The sequence below is a fragment of the Caloenas nicobarica genome, chromosome Z, assembly GCF_036013445.1.
Source record: "Caloenas nicobarica isolate bCalNic1 chromosome Z, bCalNic1.hap1, whole genome shotgun sequence".
In the NCBI taxonomy this organism is placed as follows: Eukaryota; Metazoa; Chordata; class Aves; order Columbiformes; family Columbidae; genus Caloenas; species Caloenas nicobarica.
This window is the reverse complement of record NC_088284.1, coordinates 14,618,159-14,636,820: the sequence shown is the minus strand read 5'-3', so window position 1 is coordinate 14,636,820 and position 18,662 is coordinate 14,618,159. Positions and strand designations below refer to the sequence as shown.

At 44.5% G+C, this 18,662-nt stretch overlaps 1 protein-coding gene across 1 annotated transcript; it reads left to right on the top strand.

Annotated features, from left to right (window-relative positions):
* The first annotated feature begins 2,492 nt into the window (after positions 1 to 2,492).
* Positions 2,493 to 15,959, top strand: ENC1 (ectodermal-neural cortex 1). The gene is made up of 3 exons (XM_065656106.1): positions 2,493 to 2,542; positions 7,291 to 9,103; positions 12,816 to 15,959. Exon 2 carries the CDS (start codon positions 7,303 to 7,305, stop codon positions 9,070 to 9,072), a length of 1,770 nt encoding a protein of 589 aa, XP_065512178.1. The 5' UTR covers positions 2,493 to 2,542; positions 7,291 to 7,302; the 3' UTR covers positions 9,073 to 9,103; positions 12,816 to 15,959.
* Positions 15,960 to 18,662: the final 2,703 nt, after the last annotated feature.

The following is an 18,662-nucleotide window of genomic DNA, read 5'->3' as shown; positions in this document are numbered from 1 at the left end:
GCATGTTCAAGAGAACTGCTATCGTGGTTTGTAAGCATTCCAGGTGTGAAATTACAGGCAGAGGACTATAGAATTGCTTTTTCTTCTCCTCCTCTCTCTGCTCCCACTAATAGCACTGCTTTATACAGTGCATATGCGCTGAGTTACATGGACACAGAAGGGGCTGTCTGGCTGTGTAGCTGTCTCCCCAACAGGTGATGTAGAGCTTCATCCAATCATTCTGCCCTTATTGACTGCAACATGTTTGTTTTATGGAGGACAAGGAAGATCAGTACTTCTTCTGGTCACTTTCTTACAGGATTATTGCCTCGTTCTGTTCATGCAGATTATTGCTCAAATTTGCATGCTGTAGGCAGCTGTGTACGTCCTGTATGTTGTCCTCTCTACAGACCTCATTTTTCACTGACTATTCCTCACAGCCATGCTCAAAATCAGTTTTATCATTCAAATGTCACTGCGCAATAGATTATGTATCATTATTCTACCATTTCGGTTTTTCACTCATGGTGATAATTCTGCCTGTTTGAAGTTTGTCCTGAAACCGCATGAAGTAATGCGTTCCTGTGGTTTTAGTTGCATAGGATGATATAATCTGACTTTCCGACACCAGACAAGGGAAGATTTGCCACAATGGTAGTAGCTTTAAGGGGACAGCATTTGGGTGGAATTGCTGCATGTTTTGTTGGGGAAAAAGGGGAGAAAACAGGATCAAAGCATTTTATGGGAAATGTTATAATGAAATGAAAACCCCAGACTCATAACATGGACAATACAGTGTGCAACAAAGGTTGAACATTCACAGTCTAATGCAAAATCCTCTTAAGCTACATGACTCAAGTAAGCACTGGATTAGACCCATGGTGTCCATGAATACCCCTTGCACAAGGTTGTTTACAATTTCCAACAGCTTCTCACACCTAAACAGCTTTGAAACATACATTATTACATACAGATGTGCAGCATTTTTAGACGTTGCAATCTTCAATAGTTCATGTCGTAATCAAATAATATTGTAAAAATAAATAATCTATGAAATAAATTACTTTCATCTGCTCCCCGTTCAGCCATACTCTCCAAATTTGCGTATGCCCCCAGGCTCTCTGGAATTTCAGATGTGTCCTGCTGTACAGAGAGTGTGCGCCTATCTGCAGTCTCTGGAGTCCAGCAAGAGGAATACAAGTAACCTGTTGCACGTTTGTGAATTTCTTGCAGGGCTTTTTTTAAAAGGAGAAATTTGGGTAGTATTTCATTATGAGGAATGAATTCTCCAAACTATTATATGCAGCTAGGAGTTTCCTGCTGGTGGAAGTAAAATAATTATTCAAATCTTCCTTAAAGCCATCTTAGACTAATACCATTGCTTTAAATGGTATTAGCAAATGGTGTATTAGCAATCTGTACAATGTTTAGTATGGCATCCTGTATTTTTCTGGTAGGGAGCTGCACAATACCATTATGTAAACACTGCTATGTCAAGATGATGTTTATTTTTGAAACTGGCCTTTTTGCACAAGTGTGTTTTTCTCATAATTTGTTAATTGGGAAATAATTAAAGCCAGGCTTGGCTGCTGTAGCGCTCCAGCGCGTAGCCACGAAGCGGCAGCGTTCTGAAGGCCTCATGAGAGCGCAACGAAAGCCGGTCGGCCGCAGCCCCGCGGTGCTGCTGGCAGCGCTCGGCGCCGCTTCTCGGGGCGTTGCGGAGGGGCTCCCCAGCGCCTGCTTCACTCGGCTCCTCCGCAGGCTCCGTCGCAGCCGGCAGGGCATGCCATGCGGAGCCACGGGCAGCGCACCCCCGGCGCCCGCAGCCCTCGGGCCCCTCCGCACGGTAGCGCATCCTGCGCTCGGCTCCTCTCCCCCCGTACAGTTATTCGGCTGGCTGCAAAGCGGTGCTCGCCTCCTCCTTCCCTCCGAGCGCTGCGAGCACTGGCAGCCCGGTGCCCGCGGAACGCCCCCCAGCTCTGCGAAGTGCCGCCCCGCCGGCAGGGCTCGCCCTACGGCCAGGGTGCAGACGCCGGGATCGCGGGGTGTGCGCCAGCCCGCACAGCGGGAGGCTGGTCCGGCTGACCCCGCGGGCAGGGGAAGGAGCCCTGCAGCCCCCGGCGGGACGGCGCGGTGCCAGCTCAGCACCTTCCCTGCCGCCGACCGCGACAGCAACTCCTGTGAGAGCGCTACCCGCTTCCTCTGGTCCCTCCCCCGCCTGTCACTCATCGGCTTTGCATAAACTCTCCTCCGCCCCCAGCCCATATACCCCTTCTCCGCGCCGCCGCCGGGGCAGAGCCGCGGCCGGCGGTGCCAGCAGCAGCGGTCGTCTGCTTTTTCCCCTCCTTCCGTCTCTGTTTCCTACCTCCCGCCCTTCTTCCGCGGCCCGCCTCCCGCCAGCTACACTACCTCTGCCCGGCGCTGCGCGGCTCCCGGCAGCGCAGTCTGCCCGGCCGCCTCTCCGTGGGACCGCCGAGCCGGCAGCCGTGTTCATCTCTCATGCGCGGCGCTGAGCAGCCCGCCGAGGCACAGGGACGTCCGCGTTCGCGCAGAAGCCGCTGCTGTAAGTCGGTGCCCGCCGACCTGTTGCAGCGCCGGCCGCGGTCGGGAGGCAGCGGGTCCGCGGGGCAGGGGGCGGCCCCGCTTGCCGGGCTGCGGGGGCCGAGCTGCCGCACGCTCGGGACGGGCGCTGCCTGGGTACGCGCTGGCTGCAGCGCCGCCCAGTCCGCGCCCGCGGGGCTCTGCGGTGCCGCTGCGGCTGGAGCCGGACTGCCCTGCTTGTCCCCGGCACAGCCAGAGCCCGGCCCTCCGCTCAGCCCGGAGTGCCGAGGAACATCGCCCCTTCTGCAGGCGCGGGGGCGCTGGGTGGCCGGTGGTTAGACCTTCTCGATAGCTGTTGTCTCCGGTACGCGGCTGCTCTGGGACGGTGCCGGCTCCTGTCAGGAGGGCTGCTAGCCTCACCGATGCGGTTCAGCCTTCTCGGCGCGCCGGGAGGTCCAGAGCATCCCTCAGCGGGCGTGCGGCAGCGCAGGGGAGCGAGCGAGCGCCTCGCTGCGCCCGGAGCTGCCCGCGACGCTGCTCTCCCTGCGCTGGGACAGAAACTTTCGCACGTGGTTGTTGCTCTATAAAGGAAACCAAACGCATTTTAACTTCTCATACTGTTTCTTTATCAGGTTGGGAAGAAACCCAGCAGGTTTCTTCTCATATGCGGAGTTGTTTAGGCGTTGTGACAGAGTGAACTGGGGGGAATTTAGAGTTGGGTTTCTTTGTCTGCGTGTGGTGAGCGGTAGTGCATTCCTAGCAGGAGCAGCGTGTTCTGCTTTCCATCTCGCTGCAGGTCCTAGGAAGCCACTGACTTTGTGCTAGAGATTTGATTCTGCAAAACTGATAGTATCGCTGCAGATTTAGCAATTGAAAGCGGTGTTAGGTAAATCGATGGGATGCTTAGGAGATTTCCTCTCCTTCAGCAGTTTTACTGATTCGAAACAAAACTGCAACCACAACCATGTAATTACAGAGTCATATTAAAATGAGCCTACATCAGGGATGCGTCAGTAATTTGAAAATACGTAATTTTTCATTTGATTTAGGCTGAGACCTGCATACTGCAGAGCTGTTAAGGAGTGCAGGGAGTCTGTTGTTTAAAGTCGTGTTTACTATTGGGCTGCTGTGACAAGTAGCCTGTTGAAGTGTAATTATAAATCAAAGTCTTGGTTCAGCCTCTGTTCCTAGATAAAATCTATATCTGTAATTTACTGACCACTTCTTGTCTTTTACATACAAATGTTATTATTTCTAAGGAAAAAACGCCTGAAGGGATTTGACTCATATTATTCAAGATGAACATTTGCTTACTGACTTTAAGTTATCTCTGCTGAAGTATTTGAGGATTGCATAATTTCCAACACTAAATAGAGAAATCAGAGATGTCATTTATACATTTTAATGTTCTTGTAAGATTCAGGACTGAGCTAATTGTCAGAAACTGCAAAAGGACGTCTACAGAAACACTACCTGTTAGTAAATTATGATAATTGCTGGTAAGAGTGTTTGTTCAGCTAGTCCACGTGTGAACTCATCTCAGCAACCACAGTGGAGAAAGAAGATAGGTATAGATGTGTATCTTTGTTCTATTTGGGGAAATATGTTAGCTTATCCTAAATGTGAAATGGCATGCTTAGAATTCTTCTCAGTCGGTGACATTGTGATGATAAAGGCAGTGTTACTGGAACAGTTAAAGACCAGCATGCGTGAAATCTGCAAGTGCTTCGTGAGAAATGGCTTTGCTCACTGAAAGACCAAATCTTCTGTTTTAGTGGGTTGAAACACTAAGTGCCTTGTTCAGTAACTCTTTGAGAGTGGCTATTATAATTTTTTTTTTTTTACAGTGGTGTTACTATACTGTATACGTTACTATGGCTGTGGGTGGGCTTGGGTAACACACAGTGATCTGTTCCTCCCCTCTGCATACGGTCTGTAGCTCACTAGCCTCCAACACAGCCATAACTGCAGGGTGGGTTTTTTATGTTTGCCTTTATTTTGTTGTGGTTATGGGCTCATTCTGAATAATGCTGAGGAAGCGGCGCTCACAGGAGTACAGAGCCCGCTGAAACATCTGAACGTCCATGTTTGCAGCTTCTGACATGAACTTTACCTGCCCTGTTTCTGAACCCTGTGTGAATAATAAGAGGAAGTTTTCGGTGCACTGAATTCCCCCAATATATAGGGGGAAAAGAGAGGAACTGTGTTTCCATAGAGATCCTGACACGCCTAGACTGTGGTGTCTATACATTCAGTTAATCGGGATGGAGAGCAGAGGGACAATGGAGCGTCTTTAGCTCCTGGTGACTCTATTGTCTCTGATAGTGGGTGTTTAGCTCCCATCCTGCTCACTGGCAAGGAGACCTTGCAGGAGCAGGTCCTCAGTATGAGGAAAGCCAATCTATAGAGATCCAACGAATGCTTTGCACTGCATTGTAATAGGGTTTTAAATGGTAAGGTGCCTAGAAAAGCTTGAAAAAATTGCAGGGGGTGCCTTGCCAGTAAAGAGTTCACCTTCCCATCTGTGCCCCCAAAATGCTTGTGGACTAGTATTTCAAACCATGAACCTTTCTGTAATCCTTCAGTTCCAGCAGGTTTCAACCTGGATATGATCAGTATAATCTTTTTTGCTGTAGATTCAGTGGGCAATTTTAGCCTGAGATTAGTGCTGAGGATCCTTGAATGCCATCTGAGTCTTTATTTGCCAGACAATACAGTTGCATTTAAAGTAATTTCATTTTCTTTTTAAAAGGATTTGTGTTGTGAAGACTTACCAGCCTCTTTAAGTCGTTCTGTGCTTAACGCATTGACTAGGTTGGTCTAGGAAGCACTTACAGAATACCTTTCCAAACTTTTGCATGGTAGAGTGAGGCAGATATTCTAACTTGTGGCTCTGATTGGAAGGATTCTTCTCTGTTTTGGAGGATTTGGGGTTGAGCGCTGTATATTGAGCTGTGTTCCTTGTTCTTTTCAATCCCAGTTAAGTTTCATCGGGGAAGTCATGTTCCAGATTAAAGGAAATGGGCTATGGTTGTTTTCAGTAAGGAGTCTCTCTGTTCCTTAATTGATGTTGGTTTGAGGGGCTTTTTTGCTGTGACTGAAGGGAAAGGTGTGTCACAAACTTGCTGTTCCAGGTCATGAATCAATTATTCTGTAGGTTAGCACAGCTAACAAGGAGGATGGTACTGGCTATGCTGCAGTTAATCTGCAGATGTTGCATATTTGATATCTGCAGATAGCTTGTTCCGAAATGGAGTCCACTGCTGAAATTAATCATCTGTGGGTTTTATTTTGTTGAAGGTTCTGGTCATTTGAATCTAGAAAAAGACATGTATTTAATTAAAAAAATGCTTTTTCTGAGGCTTGTGTCATCTTGAACCATGAAATCCGGGACTAGAGTTGTACAGTTCTGTATTGCTTAAACATGCTCAGAAATATGAAAATGGTTGAGTCTCAGGGAGGGAACTATATCCACATTAAAAACCTCCACAAGCGGCCCCAGGTCATGCTCTGACTTTGGGCATTGGGTGCTTCCCAGGTCGGCTTTTGCCATGTTCCTCATTTGAAGGTGCAGTAAAAGGGACTCTGGCCATGCAAATATCAGCATAATTAGGGAATTTCGATTCTCTTCTTTCTCCAAGCTTCCTGTGCAGTTTGCAGAGAAAGAAGTGGGATTGTTAGAGCGCTGAACACAGCCGCAGCTTACACTGGGCTCTGTATACTTTATCTCCTATTACTTGCACTGTGGCTTTTTGACCATTGGTGTTAAATGGCTACTAGTATTCCTCCATTTCCCCTCCATACTATTTTCGTTTGACTCTTAATTAAATCTGGAAACTTGCTGGTATAATAATACGTATACCTGCATATAATATAATGGCAGGTAACAGTAACATTCACCTCGAAACAGGGACTGAACAGTGTCATGTTTGTTAGGACTGTGGTAGGACAGGATATGTCTTCTGTTTTATGCCTCCTCCAAACCTCAAAATGAACCAATGGCCTGTGCTCTGAGTACCTGATTCTCAAGGTAGCTTCAGAGGCAATGCCTCGGTGACTTCAGCTGATGTTCAAAACACATTTTTGTGCTGACTGCCTGTGTATATGCTGTATCACCATAGCAGGTGGCCACTGGCAGAGTTCAAGATGTAATCTCTAAAATTCACTTGTCTTTTTTTTTTTTTCCTGTGGTTTCACAAGTCTAAATTTGTGATTGTTGCTAGGTTTTTATTTTAAAATTCCCTTTTTCACTCTCTGCTGTTGCATATTGAATCATTATACCAAAAGGGAAGCTTCCTAATGGGATTAGTAGGTTTTTGTTCCCTGTGCAGCTTTTGACATTCCTTAGGTATTCTGTCTGGTAGCTCTTTCTGCTATGATTCAGTACAGCAGAATGTTTCAAGCATGTGCATGTGTACGTATGTAATGAATCAGCTGGTCTAGGTTGGGGAAGGGTGAGAAAATCAGTCCTGGTTCCTTTTCTTTCTCCTCTGACTTACTTGCTTACTGTATTGCTGTGAAAGTTGGAGATCAGGTTTCCCAAGATAAACCTGCTCTTGGGTAATGAATTTAGAGTATGTCATTTATGAAACTCATCTTACAAAAAAATAAACACATGCTAAAGGTAGATGCAATTCTCTGTCCACTCCTCTATAAATTAAAGCTTTTTTCCCATCTTACAGTGAATAATAGATACACTTTTTGATATGTAAAAAATAATAATGAATTTAACGGTCTTATTAATCTTATTAATTTTTTCTTTGTTTATAGGTGTGAAAGAAAATGTCAGTCAGCATGCATGAAAATCGCAAATCTAGAGCCAGTACTGGCTCCATAAACATATACTTGTTCCACAAGTCATCCTATGCTGATAGTGTCCTTACTCACCTGAACCTTCTGCGTCAGCAGCGGCTTTTTACAGACGTACTTCTCCATGCTGGGAACAGGTCATTCCCCTGCCACAGAGCTGTTCTAGCTGCTTGTAGCCGCTATTTCGAAGCAATGTTCAGTGGAGGATTGAAAGAAAGCCAGGACAGTGAAGTCAACTTTCATAATTCTATTCACCCGGAAGTCCTGGAGCTTCTTCTGGACTATGCATATTCCTCCAGGGTCATCATCAACGAGGAGAATGCGGAGTCGCTGCTGGAGGCTGGTGACATGCTGGAGTTTCAGGACATTCGGGATGCTTGTGCAGAATTTCTGGAGAAAAACCTTCATCCGACCAACTGTCTTGGCATGCTGCTACTGTCAGATGCTCACCAGTGCACCAAGCTGTACGAACTCTCTTGGAGGATGTGCCTTAGCAACTTCCAGAGTATCAGTAAAGGTGAAGACTTCCTCCAGCTGCCAAAAGACATGGTAGTGCAGCTTCTTTCCAGTGAAGAATTAGAAACCGAAGATGAAAGGCTGGTATATGAATCAGCCATCAACTGGGTCAACTATGACCTGAGTAAGCGTCACCGTTATCTGCCCGAGCTATTGCAGACAGTGAGACTGGCCCTCTTGCCAGCCATATACCTTATGGAGAATGTGGCCATGGAAGAACTTATCACCAAGCAAAGGAAAAGCAAAGAGATTGTAGAAGAATCAATAAGATGCAAGTTAAAGATATTACAGAATGATGGGGTGGTCACTAGCTTGTGTGCCAGACCCCGTAAAACTGGCCATTCACTTTTTCTTTTGGGTGGCCAAACCTTTATGTGTGACAAGTTGTACCTGGTGGACCAAAAGGCAAAGGAGATCATTCCAAAGGCTGACATACCAAGTCCACGGAAAGAGTTTAGCGCTTGTGCCATAGGCTGCAAAGTGTATATCACTGGGGGACGAGGGTCAGAAAATGGAGTCTCCAAAGATGTATGGGTGTATGACACCCTTCATGAGGAGTGGTCGAAGGCCGCTCCCATGCTGGTTGCTAGGTTTGGGCATGGCTCTGCTGAACTTAAGCACTGTTTATATGTAGTAGGAGGACACACTGCAGCAACTGGTTGCCTTCCAGCTTCCCCTTCAGTATCCTTAAAACAAGTAGAACAATATGACCCCGTGACCAACAAATGGACCATGGTTGCCCCACTGCGAGAGGGAGTAAGCAATGCAGCTGTAGTCAGTGCAAAGCTTAAGCTGTTTGCTTTTGGAGGTACTAGTGTTAGCCATGACAAGCTGCCCAAAGTTCAGTGCTATGATCAATGTGAAAACAGATGGACAGTACCAGCCACCTGCCCCCAGCCCTGGCGCTACACAGCTGCAGCTGTTCTGGGTAACCAGATTTTTATTATGGGTGGAGATACTGAATTCTCTGCATGCTCCGCTTATAAATTCAACAGTGAGACATACCAGTGGACTAAGGTGGGCGATGTGACCGCTAAGCGAATGAGCTGCCATGCAGTGGCATCTGGAAACAAATTGTACGTGGTTGGAGGCTACTTTGGCATTCAGAGGTGCAAAACGCTGGACTGCTACGATCCCACATTGGATGTATGGAACAGCATAACAACTGTGCCCTATTCGTTAATTCCCACAGCGTTTGTCAGCACATGGAAGCACCTCCCCTCATAATTGTGTGTATGTTGCAATTACAAATTATCAGGTAAGAAATAGCACCTTTGAATTCCACTGTAACCATGCTTTTCACAAAGCTTTTCAGCAGCAGCTCTGAGGAGGGTGAGTATATTCAGTTTTACAGCTGGAGTAACTGAGGTGTACATTCACGGGCTATTGTAAGCCAGGCACCATGTCTGTGACAAAGCCAGATGCTGGAAGTAGTTTGCCATGTACCTTACACCCGTTTATGAGGCCTTTTCCTACGTGATTTAGATGTAAAGGACTGAGCAAAAATAATGTTTTCAGCTTGTGGGGAAATGCAGGCAATGTTTTGGAAATTGAATCTTGCTCTGCATTTAAATACTAAATGCATGCTAAACAAGGGTTCAGCACTGTTTTCCTGACTACAGAGGCTAGGTCACTCTGTATAATCAGTAACAGAACCCAGAAAAGATACTGTAAACTCTGAAGTGAATCCTGATAGCGAATTCACTTGAATTTCCAGGCAGACAGCATGCTTTCTTCATGCAGACAGCCTTTGGGGAAACTTGCTGTCTTATGAAAGGTGTTTTACAGGCACTTCAGGCCTAATTTTCCATCTCACCTAGACAGCATGGTTGCACCCGCATAGACTAAGGTTACATTTGCTCCACTGATACACTTTAAAATACAGATTTTTCGAAATACTTATGGTCATATATGTTAGACTAGATATAGTGTCAGAAAGACATATAATTAATATTGCTGGCTGCAATAATTACTAGTCTATAGCACACAATGTTCCAAAACAATTTAATTATACATAATAGGCCAAGCTCTTACCCGATGCAACTTCAGCATTGTATCTTCTCACAAGCAAGTCTGAATTTGGCCTTGCATGTTTGATTGTTGTGAATTTCTGAGGGGAGAAAATGTTCATAAAAAAGCACTAAAAAAGCTGAGTGCATACACATTTTACCAATGTTTTTCAAATCTGTTTTTTCATCCTCACTACTAACTGTTACTTCAACTGTTACTGTTTTTGTTCCTTATTTTTATCTTTTCTACAGTTACGTCACTTAAAATAAGTCACTGACATTTTTCCAGAACAATTAATCTATGTATTTTGCAACAAATCTGGCAGAATCCCCTTAGTGTTTTGTTGTTCTTTTCCCCCACTCCCCGCTTGAGACTTTAGTACAGAGTCAGAGTTACCATCAGCCAGCGAAACAAATATAGTGGCATACTTAATCCTAAATAATCCATACCCTGTGAGTGGTAATTTCTTGTTGAATTTGAACAGTGTATAGTGGTACCATCAAGGCAGACAGGTTAGAACGAACAAGGCAAATAAATACAATTGCAGTAATTAAACACACTCTGCATTTGCATCCAGCTTACCCAGAAGTCCATACTGGTGGACGTTCTCCAGAAAATGGGAAGAACAGCTTGTGTATAAAGACATCCCTAGGTTCTTCTGTTTGGAACTGATCATATCTTTTTTTCTGGTGTCTTCTGCAGCTGGAGACATTTGCTTGACTCTTGCAGTAACATGAAACCCAAATGCCTTTAAAGCAATGTAGATCGAAGTATATACCTAGAAATGCAGGGTAGTTGTGAAATTCCTTTCTCTGTGGTACACTGAGGATTCATCTTGTAGTTATTTTTCAGCTGACTGGGAGCCTTGGTTGAGTGAAGAATAGAAGGCTGAGCCTGTGCAAAGCAGCAGGTCAGTGTGGAAATCCAGTGTGAAATTCTGCTTTGTGCCATCAGCTGCTCTTTGTCTCAGGTGCCTGTTTCTCTTGAAGACGCTGCCCTCACTCCTGGCTTTGTTATGCCCAGACTGACTTGTAGGAAAGCAGGGCTGAACCCTTGAGGCTTACCAGATCCTGGGTGCTGGGAACAGTCGCACCCCTGACAGCCACCAGCAAATGGAAGCCCTGATTTCTGTGCAGTGGCTTCCTCCCTAGCTGGAAACAACTTCTCGACATCTTCAGTTAATTTCTATTCTTACTGACTTTCAGCAGTTCCCACTGTTGTCAGACCAACAGTATTGAATGTCCGGACTTAGACCTGTGCCAAGAAAAATATTGACTTATTCTTCTGAGACCAACTTAATTGTTCTGAAGTTTACAGTACATGAGAGGGAGTGTTTTATTTTGAAAAAGAGTCTTCAGAATGTAACGGTGCTAAAAGCTTTCCTTTGCTTTGCAGTATCTTGTTAAAAGCCACTGCTTCACTAACACACAAAATAACTGACTTAACACACAAGATAACCGGCTGAACAGAGTCATAGACTGAAATCTCTCCAATGCCGTGTGCTCAGCCAGCAAGTACTGGGTTGTTTGTTGTTTTTTTTTTTCCTACTGACTCCTGCTGCTTTGTCAGTGGGTAGGAGGGACAAAAAGGAAATTACTTCTGATTACCCTCTGTTTTCATGGCGCTGTGTGGCCCCAGTCTGACAGCTTTTGGAAGAGTTCAGTCTGCTTTGTCCCATTCCTCAGACTTGGGGCTTTTGATTAGGTTGGGGATTTTTTCTTTTCCCATCCATTTTGGAATTGTTTATAATTTTTTTTTAAAGTTCATCTCATGACAGGAAACATTGTTTTGGCTGCAGTATTCATACATGTGTTTCAGTGGGAAGAATGACATGCTACCCTGAAGAATGTCTAGCAAAGACTAATCAACACTAAGTACTGAGAGTTTTTTAGATATAATGAAGATAGTCTGTTTCAAGCCCACAGTTGCAAAAAGTCTTGGTGCTCTGGGCTGTTACGTAGGCTGCAGTGTTTCCTGTGAATGTTCCCTGTTTTCCTTAGACAGCTTCAAAGGGAGGTGGTATGTTCAATGCGAGTTCATTGGAACTCCTCGGCATTGTAACGATGTGGGATTTGCCTCCTAAAATTCTAGCAGTGCTGTCAGAAGTGACCGTGATGAGCTGATAAAGGTTTGGAAATTGGAATTTTAATACAGCTTCATAGTGAAAAAGCAAAGCACAATCTTAGCATCCAAACGGTGAATTTCTCATTGAAACATCAATTTTTATAAAAGACTCTGTGATGGGCTTATTGGTGTGTGGTGCATTGCGTGAAAAGAAATGAGACAGACTATTGCTCTCAGGAATAGCAGATATGTTTTACGTAAGGGGATTATATGTCCCTTTCTATATTGTGCGTAAATTCAATTCAGAATTCATCATGGTAAACGGAGGCATTGGGTTGAGACACCTTCACCTGCCCTTCTGCTCTACTCCAACCAGGTTTGCCTTGGCCCAGGAATAGAAAAAACTTGTTGCACTAAGTGTTCATGTGGCCTTTTGTGGAAGAGAAGTTGCACAAGATTATGTCTGCTTAAAACAAATCCACAAACCTTTAACATTTTGGGGGAACACAGAAATGTTGAAGTATGCAGGATATAGAGCCCATTGAACTGTGTTTGGACAGCTTGATTTAGGTTTCGAATGAATGAATTTAAAGCCAAAAAATTGAATTCTTTCTTGCATCAGTAGGATGTGTGCAGAGTAAGGCTAGTAGGATAATTAAGGCAGAATCTGACCCTAAATAATTATGTTCCTGTCTGGCTTCTTTATCGGTACTTGGCTATGCATGACACAGGAACACTGAGGTGTTGGTGCAGCAGGGCAGCCCATCAACTTGATTTTATCCTAAGCCTAGCTTCTAGATTTTCTGTGACACCTAACAGAAACCTTGTGGTACATTGTCTCAGCAAAACCCTTTAAGTCTTTTCTCTCTCTTTTTTTTTGTTCCTCATGCTTTTAGTTTACTCCTCTATTTGGAGAAGAGAATTGGAACCTCAGATCTGGAGAAACGGTTTCAATGAAGAAAAATCATCTAGTGTCTCTTGCATTTGAAGAAAATCGTCTGCACCTTGCAAATTTCTAACCTAGACATGAAGGAATTGGAGGAAAAAAGCCTGTCTTCAGTGCTTCAGCACATGGCCTAAATACAAATGGATGAATCTATGATGTGGTCCTTGTACTAGTAATTGTGGATTAATGCTAATATTAATCAGTCCTTCAAAGGAGAAGAAGAGACAAAACTTATATGAGCTGTGCAGCACCCAGCACTCCATTTCCACGGACTCTGCTGTTTGTATGTGAAATTTGAAATGGTTGTCACCTCTCTTTGTGATGGTTTGAAGTGCCAGAGCCAGCTTCAAGGGAAGCAGGCCAGGTCTGAAACAGTGAGATGCTGCTGTGCATGAAGATACAGCGGTACTGCTGCTGAGCTCTGCTCGCTGGAGCATGCTTGTCTGTGGGCAGTGCCTACAGCATCTTGTAGGTCCCATGTTGCATTGTCCTGTGTGCTCTGAGTGACCTTCCACTTGATAAGGAACATCCTAGTGGTGAAAAGTTTTTTGCAACAGTGGGGAACAAATGATGTCCCCGAAATGCTCCTTGTTCCCTTTCCTCCCTGTATTTATAAGTAATCCAAACTGTCCCATTCTTGTTATGTTACTTGTAGATATAGTTATTTATTGTTCAGTGCTTGCATGCTGAAACAATGCCTGCAATTGTCTTTATGTTGCAAGGGCCTGTGTGAATTGTTGTATGTTTTGCACATTTTGTGATCTCTGACTTGCTCTTGCTGCACAAAGAAAGAAAACTGTTGGGTAACAGTTGGAGGTGGGAGGGAGGGGTGGCTTCCCGGTCAGAAATGGAAGGATTACAAGGCAGGATCTTAAATTACACACGTACTAAAGGAAGAAGCCATGGAGGTCACTTTCTCAGGCCACCAGCTCCGCAGGTTGCATGTGGTGTGTCTTGTAGATGGTGTCCTTGCTACATTTCATTTGTTGGTAATGCCTTTCAATTTCTAATCTGGAAACAGCCAAAATCTCTTGCAGCTCTCTCTTTGTGCAGCTTCCTGATTGCAACGCAAATACTGTGGAAGAGCTTCTGGATACCAAGCCCAGATGAAGTCATTGTCCAAAGTTATTTATTTATTTATTGGGTTGGAAGAGGGGTACCTACAGTATAACCACATTGAACTGAATGAGTGGATATGGTGATTCAAAAAGCCTCAAGATAGGTTAGTGATGAAGTCTTAACAAAAAAAAAAAAGAGCAGCAATTTTGCACTGACTGGATTGCCTCATCCATCTGGATTTCAGATGATCAGCTGAGTGCCCAGGTGTCCAAGACCCAAGTGCTCTAGCAAAATTCTTATGGGGATATAAAATGAATTTCAAACCTCTTAATCTTAAAAGTAGCCCTCAGACTCTGCTGCCTTTTATTTTTCTTAGCCGGGTGTGTCTTTAAACACTTGGTTGCTCAGAAGCGTCAGATACAATCCTGAGAAACCAAACTTTGATTATTATTTTTTTTTTTAATAAATTTGTTTCTTACCAGTCTTCTCTTGAGACAGAGATGAAGCTACTCTTTTTATTCTGGATTTCAGAAGCTTATGTTATGCAGGTGCTTTCTTTGCCAGATCCTGTTATGAAGCATGTATTGTATTGTGTTTTTTTCCTAAATGTTTCTGGACCCCAACTTAGCTGGCACATTCAGTAACATGATGGGTGTGTGCTGCGGTATAAGTAAACAGCTGCATGTGTGCATGCAAAACAATAATAGTCACTTTGGTGATGCTTGCCTTTTTGTGTGACAGTGATGTAGCTGTATCTGTGAAAGCTTTGTCATCTGAAAGTGTTTACACTGGTCACTGGAAGTTTCTCTGTGCTGCCTTACATTTGACTTGCTGTTTGGAGTAGACCCTTACATTTCAGAAATAAAGTATTTGGAGTTCTGTGAGTATTGGGACAACGTTGGTTAATTAGCAAAGGCATTAGCAGTTTTTTAAAGAGTGAGGCCCAGCTAGATGTGAACAGTTATAGTTTCTCTGGTTAAACTGATTTCTTGAAATGATAGATTTTAAAAGTGTTTAAACCCACAGCCTTCCCCCGCTCCCTCCCCCCAAGTATTAGTTCTTATCTCTTAGGTGGCTTTTAAGCAATAGGAAAACATTTTAGATAGAGTATGTCTTCTTTCTGTATTCCTGTACTTGCACAGGTTGCCCTGTTGAAGCAAACAGCCTTGAATTACTGTTGCCTTTCATCTTGTGGATCACTCCCGGGAGTGTGAAGAGAGCCATAAAATCAGAGTTCCTGTGCTTTGCATGTCCTCTCCCCAGGCGCTGGGGACTGCATGAGGTATGAGGAAGGGAAGAACCAGGTCCCCAGGGGCCCCCTTGTTTGAAGAAGGGCATGTAGGTTCGAGACCTGTTTTTTCTGTCAAGCTGATTAGAACCCAGATGTGAAGCTGTGCTGCATCTAACTACTTAGCTTACAAAATCTGTTTTGTAGCACTGTGCAACTTCCGAAAGTGGGATGAATTTTCTACAGCTGTTTCCCAAGTTGTGGTCTGCTTTCAAGTCCTCGATTAATTCCTGTGTGCAGGCTGAAGGAAGCTGAAGTCAGGGTGGGCCTCTGGCTCTGCAGGGAATACGCTGGGCTGTTGCTCTTTGAATTGATGTGGGAATCCTGGCTAGCTACTTGACTATTCCTGTCCTGCAAAACACCCCACGCTTTGAAGCAAATGCAGTTCACAGCGGAGTGCACACAAAAACCCTGGCATAAGATGGGAAGGTTCCTCTTATTTTGCAGGCTGGTTGCTGTAGAAACATGTAACAAAGGACAGCCTTCCTCTTCTGGTATAATTGTGTAGCCTCTTTTCTCTTGGTTTGACACCTGTCTGAATAAGAGTGATTAGACCAGAATAATGTTCCCTTTCCTGGCTATTGAAAATGTGGTTCATGTGCTAAAAGAAAACTGTGCAAGTGAAGAAGTAAAATTGTCTATGTTGTGTCTTTTTGTTTGCTACTACATCTTAAGGTTTTGTAAAACTTGCATTTTTTTTTTTCACAATGTGAAACTGAAGGTCAATAAATTATTAGAGATTTTATCTCCATGGAATATTTATTTCAAGTGTTATCACTTCCTCCTCTCCCTCCCCACCCAAAAATGCTTTGAATCCTTTATAATGTCCTTTTCACGTCCTCTTAATAAAAGCACATCGACAACATGCAGTTTACTGCTTTGGTTTAAGCTTCTGCTTCAGTTGCACTTCCCTTCCCTTTGTTCTGTTCTGCTGCTGTTACTGTGATCTCTATCTCAAAGTTCAGCAGTTAAAACTGGAGTGCCTCAAAACATTTAAGAACAGGAAATGCAAGTTTGTTGGTGCTTGCAGTACAGTTTAGCTAGTGCCTGATAGGACTTGGAAGTGAAATTAGGCATCTTGAATCCCTCCTAATTATTCTCAAGGCAAAAAATGCTGGCTGTGTAAAACGTTCCAGTTATTCTATACAATGCACGCATATAGCCAAACTCTTTGATCTTTTAAGCTTGGTTATGTTTTTATGTGTATGCAGGGTGGCTGGTGGTTTGCTTTTTTTTTTTTTTTTTTTTTGTTAATGCTGTTGATTTTCTATGTTGGCTTAGCACCTCCATGGCCTTAAAGTGTTGCTGACCACTGTCCAGGTCTAAAATAATGTCATGCAGGGGCATTCATGCACACATCCTGAAGGTTCAGTTGCTCAGGTCTGCTAAATACTGACCTGCTGTCCTGACTAGAAGAGGGTTTTCCTCAAGTGTGCATCCATTGCTTTGGAGCAAAGGAGCAGGGCCTTTTGTCCTTGCTTGGGTTGTGTCAGTACTTTCCATCTCATCCCTTGCCAATACAGCTCTGAAGGAGGTTGTGTAAGGGAAGGAGGTGTCCACAGGTCACAGCACAGTGCAGGGAGAACGCTGATGCTTCACTTGCCGTCACTGGCCTGTACAGTGTGACTTATACAACTGAGCACCTGGGTTCCTCACCTTGGAAATGAAGTTGTAGTGCTTGTTTAGCAGAGAGGGAGAAAGGCAAGGCAGTGTCAGGAAGTATTGCTTTCTGCAAGATTTAAGTTTTCTGAAATTTTCTAATCTACCTCTGTTAAAATTCCTGCAGCTGCCCCATGAAAGTCACAGGTTTCTTGGAAGGGTTTATTCGCCCAAAATAGTCAAGCCCATAGTGTAGTATTAAGTGACTTTCAGGCTTCAGCACTGCACAGTTAAACTGTGTTTGAGGTATTTGCTCCAAGTCTTGGCTGGGGGAGTGGGACGCTTCTCAGAGAATCTTTAAATATGAAGGATACTGGAAGAAAACAGCCTTCCAACAGAACAGGATAAAGTAAAATCAGTTACAGTGCTCAGTGCAAGCTCTTTGGTGGACAGTAACCTGGGCTGTTTTTTTTTCATTTGGATTTCACCAGGGCTTGGGATGCTTACAGCAGCACTGGGCAAGAACAGATGGCTGTGGAATGATTCACCGGTGTCATTTTAAGGTGTCAGGTTACTTACTGGAGGACTTTTAGCTGGTTATGGATTCAAACTCCTTTGCTTGGTTCTGAATGTGGAAGAGTTCTCATACTGGAAGTCTAATGTTTGTGGTGAGAATTTTGAACAGATAATTACATTTAGATTTAAAACAGCTGATAAACTGTAAAATAGACACCTGCAAGGCATTGGCTGTATTCATGGTAAGTGTGAATACTAAATGCCTTGAATTATTAGAAAGGGATGAGCTCAATAGCGGAGAATATGATTCTAGCAAGCATACCCGTGTGATCAGTGCTGATCTGGGGAAGTCTCAAATGCTCTGTGTGTGCTGGTGAATTGAACATGCCTGGGAACAGTCTCTGGCACTGAGGCCTGGTGGCATGAAACAGCTGTGAGCTCTTCGAGCAGCCCCTCGCCCTGGCAAGACAGGGTGGCTGCACACAAGCTGCTGGGGTTGGCCACTGCAGTGCTCTGGCTCCTGAACCCAGCCCAGGAACGCTCCAGAGAAGTGCAGGTCGGCATGGGCCAAAAACATACCAGGGCCGCTCAAATCATTTAGCAGAACTGACAATCGCCTTCCAGTGCCTGGGAACATTCCTGAGCATGGTTTAATATAGCGCCATTGCCCCAGCCAGGATGTCCGAGTAACATCATGTTTAGGTCCTGGATGTCTCACCTAGCATTAGTGACCTAAATGCTATTGAAGCTGGAAGAAGGAATGCTGTCTCTGAGTCCCCCAAACCTTGATAAGTAGAGAAGATGGGACCTGAAAAGGTGGAAACACACTGAGTCTTCAGGTGCCGTGACATGAAGCTTTGGAAGTGCAGAGAGAAGAGGGCAGGAGTGCCCGTGCGGCTGAAGAAAGGTTGATGCGCCTGAAGGCAGGCGGTGGCAGTGCCCTGCAGGCTTTGCAGCGGCAGCAAGGTGTCTTCTTCTGGTTTCAGAAAAAGAAAATGGAGCAGAGCTCTGTCACAAAGAGACAGCTCAAGTGTCCACGTGGGAACGCATACCTATGCCCATAGCTTTGGCTAGCAAATACTGAATGAAACTAAGTCTTTTCTTTTTAAAGGACCTCTAGTTCTCAGCTTTACCGACATATCATCTCTTTTGGTCCTTACGCTGCTGTAAGACCTGTGTAATTTACTCCCTGCCACAGTGTGAAAAGCTGCGATCTGAAATGGTAATCTGGTCTATCATCTGTGTGTGTATGCACATAAACTATATAGAAATGTAAATATCACAGAAAAATTATATGTTTATTCAAATCTTTACATTTATGTGTGGGTGTGGCAT

Excerpts from the sequence above, each read along its gene's own strand:
- ENC1 (XM_065656106.1), top strand. The coding sequence starts at position 7,303 with ATGTCAGTCAGCATGCATGAAAATCGCAAATCTAGAGCCAGTACTGGC.